At 42.9% G+C, this 13,596-nt stretch overlaps 2 protein-coding genes across 11 annotated transcripts in view; one reads left to right on the forward strand and one right to left on the reverse strand.

Annotated features, from left to right (window-relative positions):
• The window catches only part of TENM1 (teneurin transmembrane protein 1), a 517,886-nt gene extending 510,707 nt beyond the window's left edge, over nucleotides 1-7,179 (forward strand). For all 9 annotated transcript variants that reach the window (XM_037909021.2, XM_043523191.1, XM_043523186.1 and 6 more), the window contains one exon: nucleotides 1,892-7,179. In XM_037909021.2, the coding sequence (XP_037764949.1) occupies nucleotides 1,892-2,650 (759 nt within the window). In that variant the 3' untranslated portion in view covers nucleotides 2,651-7,179. The remainder of the gene's footprint in view (nucleotides 1-1,891) is intronic.
• A 3,521-nt stretch (nucleotides 7,180-10,700) lies between these two features.
• Nucleotides 10,701-13,596, reverse strand: part of SH2D1A (SH2 domain containing 1A) — a 72,963-nt gene continuing 70,067 nt past the window's right edge. For both annotated transcript variants that reach the window (XM_043523192.1, XM_007060135.4), the window contains one exon: nucleotides 10,701-13,522. In XM_043523192.1, coding sequence (XP_043379127.1) covers nucleotides 13,482-13,522 — 41 coding nt within the window. In that variant the 3' untranslated portion in view covers nucleotides 10,701-13,481. The remainder of the gene's footprint in view (nucleotides 13,523-13,596) is intronic.

Here is a 13,596-nt window from a genome sequence, read left to right on the forward strand (position 1 = left end):
TCCCAAGCAGAGGGGTAAAAAGCAAGAAGGTGCCTGTTTGAAAATATAACAAGCTACAAGCTATAGCTGTCATGTAATAAATTTATACTTACTGAAATATTAGTGCAAATGAAATCAACAGATCTTCAGCTTTTATTGGAATGATGCCACAATGAGGAGTGCAAAAACACCAAAATATTAAATCTTTAAAAGTCTTTTTCTCCCTAAAAATGTTCTGTGGTAGACCAGATTTTTTTTTTAACATAGTAGGGTGATGGTGATGGTGGTATTTTTGTTTTATTTTTTTAGTTCTAAGTCTCAAACCTGCCTCGGGCCTTGACCACACTCAGAACTAGCCACATTTCAGCAATTGATGGCTAGTAGTCAATGTAATTGCACCAATACAGATTTCAGCTATTCTCCGGGCAGATACTCACATTCAAGATTTGATCCTTATTGAATATCTATTAACAAAACATTGCAGTTTTACAAAATAAGGTAAAACAGGAGGGATTGATTCTCTACTGCCTCTCACCTTGTGCAGTCATGTAAAGTCATGCTACCTGATCGAAGTAACAGCATTTTAAACTCACTTGGCCCAGGTGTGAATAACTATGGAATGTACAAAGAGGTGAGGACTCAGGCCCACTAATTTTAGGGTCCTTCACATGCAAAACTCCCACTGAAGTTACTCAGATTTTATGGTGATGGAGAAATAGTATAGGGATGGCCACAAAAAAAGAACATGGATGGATGGATGAATGTCAGTGGGAGTTTGCCTGAGTGAGGACTCCAGGATTGGGCACTAAATCTATCTATAGCTCTTAGGTACCTATATGGCCTCCATTACTGTAGTATTTTGGCGCCTCATGATCTTAAATGTATCCTTAAGGGATGGGATTATTCTAGCCCAGATGTTCCCATGCTTTCTTTTGCTGAACTGTGCTTCAGAAATTCATGTCTCATGCACACACCCCTCTCAGAGGAGGGGGACCTGGTACCTGCTGAGGGAACCCTTTCATTGAGGATAAGGGAGCTATGGGGACCTGGCTTCCACTCCCAGCCCCGATGCTCAAGGGTAGGGTCAGGAGGGTCAGAAGGCTGCACCCTGTGGGTATTGCCCCCCCCCCGCCGCCGCCTGACACAGCCCCCTCCTTACCACAATCCTTCAGCACAGCCCCATCTGCTTCCCTTGCACAGGCTTTGTACTGCCATGGAAGCACATGGGACTCTGGCACAGTCAGGCGGGCGCTGGGTGGGTCTTGGGTTGCCCTTTTGTAGTGTCCGTGCCAGCCACCCCAGCAGAGGAGGGTAACTGCCAGCTGGTGGCTACTGCAGCTGTGGCAGTGAGACAGGCAGAGAGTCAGGTTCCAGCATCTAAGACTGCCCTGATAGTTCCATCCCCAGTTGGAGTTCATGCCCCACCATGTGAAAACCTCTCTGCTATACTATTATTCCCATTTTACAGATAGAGAATTGAGTCACAGTGACTTGTCCAAGGTCACCCAGGGTGTTTATGGTAGAGCAGGGAACTGCATTCAGGTCTCCCCCGTCCCAAGATGGCATATTCACCACTAGAATAGCAATTTCTGGGAGAATAATAAGGAATTTTCACCAAGGTTTCTTTCTGTGTAGGAAGATACAAAGATGTGATTCTTCTTTTGATGCTTGGAAACTAAAGGGACCAAGAGACCGTAAGCAGTACAAACAGGCCACTGTAAAGTTTATTACTATAATTTTTTGTTGTTGCTACACCACCACAGATGTGCATGATGCTTTACAGACAAATTTAAAGGATCAGTACCTAGTCTGAGGCGCTATAGATATCAGTAGAAACTTGATATCATATGGTACTATAATGAACTGTATAAAAATCTTTTACTTCAAACGCTGTTAATGTTTACGTTTCCAGACTATCCTTGGCATTCAGTGTGAGCTGCAAAAACAACTTAGGAACTTTATATCCTTGGACCAACTTCCTATGACCCCCAGGTACAGCAACGGGAGGTGTCTTGAAGGAGAAAAACAACCCAGGTTTGCGGCCATTCCTTCTGTTTTTGGAAAAGGTATCAAATTTGCCATTAAAGATGGGATAGTGACTGCTGATATTATAGGAGTAGCAAATGAGGATAGCCGGCGCATTGCCGCTATCCTCAACAATGCTCACTATCTTGAGAACCTGCATTTTACCATAGAAGGGCGAGATACACACTACTTCATCAAGCTGGGGTCTTTGGAAGAAGACTTGGCTCTAATAGGCAACACAGGAGGCCGGCGCATTTTGGAAAATGGCGTCAATGTCACTGTGTCTCAGATGACTTCTGTGATAAATGGGAGGACTAGACGCTTTGCTGATATACAGCTCCAACATGGTGCTTTGTGCTTTAATGTTCGATATGGGACAACCATTGAAGAAGAAAAGAACCATGTCTTAGAAATAGCCAGGCAGAGGGCAGTAGCTCAGGCCTGGACTAAGGAACAAAGACGGCTGCAAGAAGGGGAAGAAGGCATTAGGGCATGGACAGAGGGAGAAAAACAGCAGCTCTTAAGCACTGGGAGGGTACAAGGCTACGATGGATATTTTGTTTTATCTGTGGAGCAGTATCTAGAACTTTCTGACAGTGCCAACAATATTCACTTTATGAGACAGAGTGAAATAGGCAGGAGGTAACAAAGAAAATCTCCGCCTTTGCGTCACCAAAGACTGCCTGTTTTTAAACATAAAATGGTTTATTGTATTGGTTTTTCTAGAGCAGAACTCTGTATATATAAATATAGAGGAAAACACATATCCAACTGCCTTTAAATGTGACAGAAGATGGTATTTTAATATTGTTTGTTTAACTCTGAGAGATGACAGTGAAGATTTTTAGTTCTTGTGTGGCAGTATTCAAAATTTCAGAAGCAGAGTTCAAATGGTTCAACAACACAACTTAGAAAGGCACCGCTCTCATTTAAAATCACAGATACGTGCAGAATATTTAAGAATTCATGTGCTCTGCTTTCTTCTTGAAGATACATCTCTTCTTAGTTCCTTAATTTAATAACTCACAGATGATTAAAAAGGTTATAGAGCTTGATTCTGCTACCCTTACTCACCTGGGTAGTCCTTACTCCCATGAGTTCTTCCATTGACTTCAATGGAGGGCTCACAAGAGCAAGTGCTGCAGGACTGTATTTAGAACCTTGTATCAGCACATTTCATTTTTCACAACTATGATCTAAAGAAGTTCCAGACCTGAAAAACAGGGGTAGCACAGAATGGCTGTCCCATATTACATTTATCTTCACTCATCAGTAGCCTCCTCCCATTCTCTCAGAGATCAATGTCATGCTGTGTCGAGTTTTGCAAGTGGCAGTGTTCTATAATTCTCTCCCTGAGGGCTTCAGTCAGACCTGGGTTACACTGGATTCTGCTGGCATAACCCCAAGCACAGAAGCCTGATGGCTGAATGTCCACCTGACCGAGTGTTGCACAAGGTGCCACAGCTAGCCATCACCACTCTAAACATGGACAGAAATGTGCACAAGGGTCTGATCCAAAGCCCCTGAAGTCAATAAGAGTCTTTCCATTGACTTCAGTGAGCTTTAGATCAGGCCCTGATTCAGTGCATCCCAAGCAATCTCTGCCAGTAGTACTTCTGTGGACCCCCAGACAAACTTAAAGCCACTCTACTGGAAGGATTCGCAAACGCACTCTCTGCCAGTGAGCGTGAAAAAAGCCCTGTCTCACTATAGAAAATAGTATCCTTTGTGTTCACTGGACAGGGATTCTTCAGTTCATGATTCATTTGTAAATTGGAGTCGTATCGGTTTTTTGTCATCACCTTAGCCTCTTCTCACATTAATAATTATGCTGTATGACTCAATTTTTATGTGTGAAAAAGACTGGTGGGTCAGAATTCGGTGAACCAAAGTGTGGATAGTAAGTGTAGGACATTTTGGGAATGATTCTACACGCTTTGGCTCAATCTGCAGAGCACATAGCAAAGTGTTGTAGGGTGGGAATTTAATTTTGCAGGATATCAGCAGCTGTCAATATAGTGATTTCACAGCAAAGTGTATGATCCTTCTTTTAACCTGTCATTTTTAAAGGACCTAATTGTCTTGTGGGGGATTCTGTACAAATTTTCTTTGTTAATTTCAGATGGGATTAGAATTTTCTTTTAGAACCTATGTATCTTTAATGGTGACATTATTGCACATTTTTACCAAAGTAGACATAGTAAATATAGTCTAATCATCTCTGCTCGTATTTAGTTTTGCCAAAAGCAGGGTTTGTTTGTTTTTTTTCCTTTCCTGTTTTCTTTTTTCTTTTGTTTTTGGGCAAGTGGAACAAACTGTACTGAACTTAGAGATGAGCCTGAATTGGAACATCAGGTCTGAACCCCCTTCAAACTTCGGGGAAGTTTGGATCCAGCGCTCAACTTCACAACTTGGGCCTCCCTTTATGGATTCAATCCTGCTTCCATTGAAGTCAGTGACCGGTTTCACCGCCGAAAGATCAGGCCCAGTGATGAACTGATCCCGAAGAATGCCATCCACACACCACCCCAAACTCTGGGGAAATTTGGATTGAAATCCAGTTCCAAATATTATGATTGGGCTCATCACTCACTAACGAACAGTACTGGGAGCTGACCAAGTCTGGTATTGATAGCTCTGATCCCTGTAATTTCCCATAAAAATATGGAGAATTTGAATACCTCCACACCAGTCTAAAAATGGACCTTCAGATCCTTGAGCCTCTGATGTTCTTTTAATCAATGAAAAAATAATTTATGAACTGTATATAGAGAGTGCATTCATAAATGTGATGATGTATTTTATCACTGATCCAAGATGTCAATATTAGAGTCTATTTTACTTATATTTTAACCAATTATACTTTTTTGCAATTCACTAATGATGTATCATTTTCAAACTGCTTTAAATATCCATTATAAACAAACATTTGAAGCGCTTAATAGTAAATTACCTTTAACTGTGCATTTCTAGTATGTAATACATATTTAGTTAGCTTGTGCCTTTAGTTTCTTAAAGTTATATTTGTATTATATGCAGGAAATGCACTTCGTATTACCTACACCTGTGGTTTTTAATACTGCGTTGATTATTATTATTCTCATTATTATGCCAAAAGGTCATAGAGTGAAATGTATTATAAGTTTGTCTCTGAAAGCAGATTTGGCATTTTTCCAGTTCATGCACAGAAAATTTAAGATACATTTTTGGACAGTGTTTCTTATGAAAATATGGATGTATAAAGAATCAAATGACATTACATGGCCCTGTATTCTGGTGGCATAAGAAAATGTCTTCATCATGTTTGGTTATAAAATTGAGAAAAATAAAAATTCAGTGTCATTTTTAGATGAATACAATAGCATTTTAAAGAGAATTACATGTATTTATTAATACAAGAGCACTGGAGGCCAAAGTTAGTTATACTTATACACACAGGCACCATTCAGTGAAGGAATAGCTCTAAACCATCTTGTTCAAGAACAATGTCAGATGGAGGTAGGGAATATTTCAGTCTCCATGTTTGTTTATTTTTTAGTAACTAAGCCAATTTTCTTAGTTGTTCTTTAATTTTGCACTGTAGCCTAGAGACCCAAATGACAAAAACACAAAACAAAAAAAAACACATGCAACATTTTTGTGGTCATTCAGATCCAATAAACTGATGATTGCATTCTGCGTTTGGAACCTGGTTCTAGAAGTAAAAAAACCACACACACACTAATGCACGCTATCTTGTATCAAAACACCTACCATGAGAAGCTACATGTTATATTTTTGTCACAGCAAAACAACAGTGTGTAAAAATAATGTTTCCTTTGTTTTCATGTTGATTTAGAAAACTAGAACATTTCAAAGGTATATAGATATATATAGAGATATATATATATATAGGTAGAACATAGCCAAATATATACAGACTGGACAATGTGCAACTCAGTGTACACGTTCTAGCTGTTTAGTTAGAGATCTTTAATGTCCTCTCAGTTGTATGCTAGTTAGTAGCTGTCTTTTTTTTTTTTTAAATCATGTTTTCATGCACTTTCAGAAGTTTTATTTTTTCTAGATCTGCAATTATTCCCGTTCACCAAGCCCTCTTTATATCACCGTCCTGGGGAGGGGAGGGCAACCCATGTAAGTGCTATAAAGAGGTATTTTTACAAGGATAACTCTACGAGAGATTAACGTTATTGGAAGCCAACGTACAGTAGCCTAAGATTAGAATGTTATAAAGAGAAGCATCTAGAGAAAGGTTGGAGTATGTAAGGAGGAAAAAAATCTGCAGCTTCCTTTCAACATGCTTGTCTGCTCTGCGGAATTCATATCAGCATAATTGATCAGTCTAACATTTCAACATTCAGATCAGACTGCCACAATGTTTTTTTCCCATCAAATAGAGACAAATAAAATGCTGACTGTTACTTAAGCCTGTCCTTTATACAAAGCACTGTCAGGTCAAAAGCTTACTGTGTGTAAGAGGAATTACTTCTCAACAGAAACTGATAGTTTTTCAAGTTCAACTTACTGTGGATTTGTCTTGGCATTTGTCATCTTACATTATTTGTCCAAGAAAATGTGTTTGCCAGTTACAATATTTCCTTAGACTTAGTGGTGGACTTTAACCTCTTAATAAATGTTAGTATGTCAGATTGTGTCCTTGATGATATTTTACTTGTATGAACCATGGTAAAACACTGAAATCTTAATATTCTTCCGGCAAAAGTGTCAATAGAAGAGAAAGAGAAACATAGCACACAGTATATGTCAAAAACATATTTCTCTTTAGCGTTCTCATTAAAAGTAAAGATGTTTACAGTGTATGCCAAGAGCTTCAGTTTCTACCGAACAGTTAGAGGTTCTAATCTTACAGAAATTGTGTTATAATGGCCTGAGCCTTGTTGCTAGGAAACACTAGATTCCAATTTTTTATTCCTGCTCTAACTCCTGTGGCTGAATAGTGACTGGATACTGTACAGGTTTATTTGTTCTATGGCTGCAGTTAATGGTCTGTTGCATTTTGCTCTGGTTTTCAGACCAGAAGCATGCATTTTCTACAACAGCATCATAACAACATGTTGTAAATAGTAAAAGTGAATATATTATGTGTTGATATTTGAAAGAGAGGAAAGAAGTACTTTGACTATTTCATTTTTAAAAAATAAAATTGCAAACTAATCGTCGGTGTGATGTTTTCTTTGCTTACACCAAGTACTCTCAAGCCATTCTAATTATTTCATGCACGAAAACTTTTTTTTAACTTTTCAGTAAAGAGCCATTTAATAGAAAGGGGGGAGGGGTTCAAAAATATTTGTGGATGAACGTAAGTGCTAAATTTCGGTATTGAAATGTAATTGTATTTCTGACTCACAGAGGTGCACTGACAATTAAAACCTGGTTGTGAAACCACACCCTACAGTTCTTGGACACATGCACCAGTTCATCAGTGAGAGAGCAAAATGCTTGTTAATGGCACTCCAAGAACTGAAACGGCAGGGGGAAGACTGGCCCAGTTTAGGTATTCACTGATCAAAATACAGCAGCTCTTATTTCCTGGACTCCTCAACCAAGAGCAGTTGAGCATGGTGGGGGGAAAAACTATGTTAGATGTGGTAACAAGTGAGGGGGAAGGGACCGGATGTGTCATCACAGAGATAGGTGGGTAAAGAGAGATTTCCTGAAGCAATGGAGTGATTAAGAAAAGGCGAACGGAGGGAATGGTAAAGTGTCTGCCTCTGGGCAGGTGCAGTGCAGCCTCACACTGAGGACGAATTTCACAAAGAAACAGAGGCAGACAGGGTGATGCTTACCACACCTAACTTTGAGACACCTAGAAAAGCAATGGGAGCCACAGAGTTCAGTGCCTATGCTCAGAGGCAACAAATGTAGGGGGCCTTGCGGGGAGCATATGCCCCCAATTGCCAGCCAGGCATCCACCAGCACTGGCCGGGGTGGGGGACTTGCAGGGTGGAGCCATCACAGTCCCAAGAGCTCAGCAGAAATGGCTCAGTCCCAGGGCTCTCAATCGAGGGACTATCCAGGTGGCCAGCACACTGGGGCCAGGCAGGGCCATTGGATCAGGGCTTTTGCTGGCACCACATGAACCAGCAGATCCACACCCACCTTCCCTGAAACAGTCGCAGTGCTGGGCTCTGCACCAGCTTCAGCAGCCATGAAGTCCATCCAGGGGTGGCTCAACCAGGGGGGAACGCCCCCAACAGAAGGAGCTGTTGCCTCAGACACAAAGCGTAGGGGAAGGTGCAGCCCCATGCTCCCAGAGCCTGATGGGGCAGCAGAGGGGCAAGCCCATGGCTTGCAGGGGTGGCCCGGGGCAGGGGGTGGGGGGGCTGCTGCAGAGCCTGCGGGTTCGGGATGGAAAAGGGCTGGAAAGCACTTTCCCCATTCCACGGCTAGCTGAGGGGGCAGAGATGCTCCCCGTGCCTGTGCGGGGTTCCAGGCAGCTGGCACATCCATGGCACAGCACCTCCTAGGCAGTGCCACGTGCAGGAGGGTCTTGGGCTTTCCCAGGGCACCAGCGCAGGCAGAGGCAGGAACGTGCTGGCCAGGTTGCAGGTACGTTGAGTGCTCCCGCCAGGGGCTGGAGTGGGAAGCACCCCTGCCGGGGGTTTATGGTGGAGCAGCAGGGCTGGGGAGAAGAAGGTGAAGGGGAAAAGTGGGGAGGGGACAGCTGGGAAGCATGCAAAGGGCTGATGGGGGGGGACCTGACTACCCCACGTCACCTCTGCTGCCCCCCCACCTTTAAATTGTTTCCCCCCAAATTAACAGTTATGCAGCGTCTCTGCTTCCCCTCACTATACGACAGACTCATCAGAATGGGTTTCACAGAAGCCAGCATAGCTGGCGTCTGGCCTAATGGAAGCGGCCAAGCTAACTGGTTGTGCTAAGCCCCATCCTGCTCACCACGTGCCATTCTCAGCTGTAACTCCCCTTTTGGAGCTGGGGTCCAATCCTCTTTTACCAAGAGACCTTGATTGGGGAGGTGGGAGAGACGCCCTCATAACTGTGGTTAGGGGGCCTCACCTGGGAGCCCAGGGCTACTGGGGGAGAAGCGGGGGGATCGTCCATCACTGAGGTATGTGCCCTGGCCCCTGAGCTGTAGGCTACCCTGATGTGGGTGCGCCCTCAAGCCCACTTTGTGCTATTTTGGGGGGAGGGCGTGTGCCTGGGTGAATGCTAGAACCACTAGGTTATCGCGTGATGAACACGCACGCTCTCTGGCCTAATTACTTTTAGTCACAGAGGGATCAGATCAACAAGTGGGGATAGCAAGAACTCCCTCCCCTTTCCTCCCCCCCCACCCCCCCCGCCAGAGGCACCTGCAGGTCAGGGACTGCGGGGGGGGGGAAGGGGGGGAGAGGGGGCAGCTCCATGAGGTTTGTGTGACATCCAGTGGGAGTGAAGGGAGCCTGCTTCTTGGTTTTACGTGCCTGCAGTTAGGTACCTAAATCCTTTACTGACTGTAGCCCTAGCTGTCAAGACACACTGCACGGCCTGAAGTAGGTGATGCTCAGATGCCTCCACTGAACTCGCCTGCAGGGAGGGGGCATAACCTGACTAAGGAGCGTGTTGAGGGCACCAAGACAGTTGGCATGCTTAATAGTCACGGGGAGATGCAACAAAAGACGCTGTTGAGCGAGCTGGGCCTGAGGAAGGACCAGTCAGTGAGACAGCAAAGGGATGGTGGGTGTATTGCTAGAAAACAAAGAAAGTAGTGGTGAGGGACAGGTACAAGGCTCTGGGGTTAGACACGTCACAAAATGCAGAACGCAAGAGCTGCGACAGTAAATACAGTTATTTGACAAATTAATTGTCATAGGGTGTAAAATACGGCCCTGTTGTTCCATATAGAACCTGAAGCCTCAGTCCCTATTTCCATCTAATGCTCCTGGGGCAGGCAATGACAACAGCACCAAGTAGTAAACTCTTAATAGTTCACAGCAGCTAACTAACACCTGCAGCTTGACCAAAGCATGCCGCTTCTCTCCTAGTTTATGCAGCTTTTAAAAGAACTAGACAATTCTAGCATCAGCCATCGGCAGACTCGTTTTCAGTCCATTGCACATCACAGAAGCATGTCTCACACTGCTCTTATGACACAGGGTTTGCTCAGCTCCACATGCTACCATCGAAGTCATCAGCTGTTTTGCATAGACAGCAGTAGCTGGCTGGGGCCCTTGGCCAATGTATCTCCCTAATTTAGCACCAAGCTTGAAGCTGCCAGGGATTGTTGCTAAGATTATGTTTTCAAGTAAGTTGCCCCTGCATTTGACTGTCCTGACCCATGAGAGACCAGCTGAAAATACTATGTTGCATTGAGGGAGTGTGGCTAAAATTACATCACATTGTCGCTTTTGTAACAGGGCAGCAGCTCAGTGGGCACGTTGCTGAGGCAAGAATTTGACATTTTACTCTGGCTTCTATATTGGCACAAGCTGTTACATGTTGGGCACTGCAGGCGGCTTTGGAGCCGAAAAGGAAAGAAAGAGCTAATGAGGAAGAGTGCTGAAAGCCAAAAAAACAGCAGCCAGCAGTAAAATCTTTAAGGCACAGACACAGACTGAAAGGATCAATCAACAGAAATAACAAAAATACAATTTCATCCATTGATGTTCTTGTTTAATGGGCACCTCATCTGCTGTGTGCCTGACGTCTTTGATGAATTATGTAACAATGAAAGAACAACTTTAAATATTTTATTGAAAAGTATATCAGTCCAGATCTGCCACACTATAAAACAATTAAGTCAGAAAAACTTTTCAGCCAAGCATTGATATAATGAGTAGCTACAGAACAACACACACACAAGCATTCTATAAAATATTACATTAAAAGTAGGACTTTGTAGGTGGCTCAACTTAAATGAGAGTTGGGAATAATTTAGAGACAAAATAAACAAGTACTGTAAATGTTAATGGATTTGTGATACCTGCTCTAGGTCTGGGAGGTTTAGGTGGTACATTTAGTCACTTTTATAAGGAAAATTTTGTGCTTTAAAATAAATATTTTCTTTTATTTTAGGCTGTTTTGGAACAACTTATCAAATGCTAATGTGATAGGAATGAAGTTTCTTTATGCCAATGATGGCTCTTCTGATGCTGCTTATCTGATGTCTATGTCCACTCCCTAGAACCTGTTTTGTCTTGAGTGAAAACAAAGGCATTTAGCCATGTATGTAAATGAAGCTTTCAACAAGCTGGCAACTGTGGCTCCTTGGTCTAATTATCAGACATGCCCATACAAGTGTGGTGTATAACAGCCCTCTCACAGAATGGAATTCATTCCAGTGCAAGGCCCACCCACCACGTCAGCCCTGCGCCAGGACATTGGCAAAGCCCTGCTGTGTATACACAGCAGTGGGTCCCCACTGGCTGCATATGGATCAGGCATAGAGGGTATGGCAGGACTGGCAGAGAGGTCTCTGAATCCACAATTGTCGGAGCTGGTGATCAGGCACCAGTGCACTGGAGACAGAGAGACTGCAGCCAATTTCCCCCAGCCCATAGATAAAGGCAACGGTGGCACATACGCTTAACTACAGCATCTTCCCCAGTGTCCACACAGCGTGGCCAAGTGAAGCTTGATTACTCAGTCATTTTAGGGCATTCAGGAAGTTCATGCATGTGAGAGTACATCATACAGTGGTGTATAAACCATGGTAGAGCTAACTGGACAGGACCAGTGTATCAGCCAGTGTATCAGCAGAGGGCAGTGCTGGTGGCCAAAAAGCCCTGCATAGCATGATTGCAACCATCTATTGCATGTAGACTAAAGGGACCGACAGAGATAAGGGGACAAATTATGGTGGGGGAAGGGAGGTGCAGGACCTTCCATCCCCCAGTCACTTCAGTCCTCTCCAGGGCCTAAACTGTGACTGCAGTAAGAAGTTCAAACTCTCTTAAGCACTATACTTAGGCTCAGCTAGCACATCAGAAGTTTGCCACGGCCCAAAGGGCGGCAGCGTGCCAGGTGGACTGGGTAGGCCCTCCCACCTTCACTTGCAGCCCAATGTTTTCTCACAACGTTGTTTTTGTCCAAGCGAGTAGCTGAAAACCCTAATCATTCAGCAGCTAGTGAAAACTCCCTAGTTAGCCAGTGCTGCCATCTCTGGGGATTTTTATCAAAAGTCTCACAATGTGCATTACCCCAGCTTTAATTTAAGAAAAAGTAAGTTTCTAGCTCTCGAAGTTGTGGATTAAAAAGCATGACCCCCTAAAGGCTCAAACATGAGAAGGCAAAAAGAGACCCAAATATACTATTATTTTTAAAAACGCTGATGACTTTTAAGTCAGTCTCACAATGTTTTGGGGGGGAAGGACACAGAGTCACGGTTTTTTGGCCACTTGGCATTGGCAATGCTGCAAAACAAAAATGATTATTGTTTTCTGAAATGCCCAGTATGATAAAAGTTTAAATCTATTCAAAATAGTTTCCCATTCTTTGTTAATTATAGATTGCAGTGCCCTCCCTATAGTTAAGGCTGAGATGAGCTTGCTATTTAACAGACATTTTTTTCTAATTGTTCTAAAATCCACATGCACACTCGGATTGTCTTGAAAATTACTGTGTGACATCAGAGGCTGGAGTAAGGGTAGTTGCTTAGATTTGGAGTCACAATAATGGACGACAGTTTGGCATCTAGATGCCACCGTCACAGGCACCCAGAAATAAAAGGAAGAGCAGTACAAATCCTATGGAAAGGATAATTTTTTGGACAAAGTTAGCCACCTTTCTCCAGCTCACAGAATATCTGTAAACAATTTCCTCAAATTCATTTGTTGCTCAAAAAGATTCAACACATTTTTTTAAACTTTGGCTGGCTCACAGACTGAATTTGCTACATTGCTGGTCAGTTCTAATTGTTCAGATTGGGCAGATAGTACAGGTTATTTTCCCTGATTGGACAAGCATGCCAGCACACCCAGCAAGAAGTGGATGATGCATATGAAACCAACCTAAAATTCGACTCTTGGGAATACACAGGCCTGCACCTTTGAAATTTGCTTCTGGGGTGAAATTCATCCTTGAGCAGAGAGCCAGCACAAGGCATCTACAATATAAAAGCCACTATTCTGCGGCCATACATGGGTCTTAAGTGATACTTAGGACTTGTGCTGGGCTGAATTTCAATTAGAAATCAAACACTAAAGTAACTTCATGTAAAAAGACTAACTACTATTCAAATAGAAAACTCCCAACCCAAACCAACAGAAAATGAAAGTATTAGGTCATCCAATTGCTCGTTATTTTTCTCCCATATCTTTATAAAAAAAAAAAAACAGATTCATGCCAATCTTTTAAACGGCAGACTAGAAGTTGCATTAAACATACATTTCTGAAAATATTACAAGAAAACTCACAGAGTTGTAATGTCTATAATCTACAGCATATTGTGCTGGAGTGTCTACAAAAAAAGACGTATAAAAGCCTATTTAAATTCCTTCAAACTCTGGGACGTGTCTTCATGAAGGATGCAAATAAAAGTCACGATCGTCTTTTTTTCCTACAAAAAAAAACCAACAACAAACATATTAAAAAGATGAACTCCGCAAGAAGGCGAAAGCTCATAGTCTTTGT

This window comes from Chelonia mydas, chromosome 9 (genome assembly GCF_015237465.2).
Source record: "Chelonia mydas isolate rCheMyd1 chromosome 9, rCheMyd1.pri.v2, whole genome shotgun sequence".
Taxonomy (NCBI): domain Eukaryota; kingdom Metazoa; phylum Chordata; order Testudines; family Cheloniidae; genus Chelonia; species Chelonia mydas.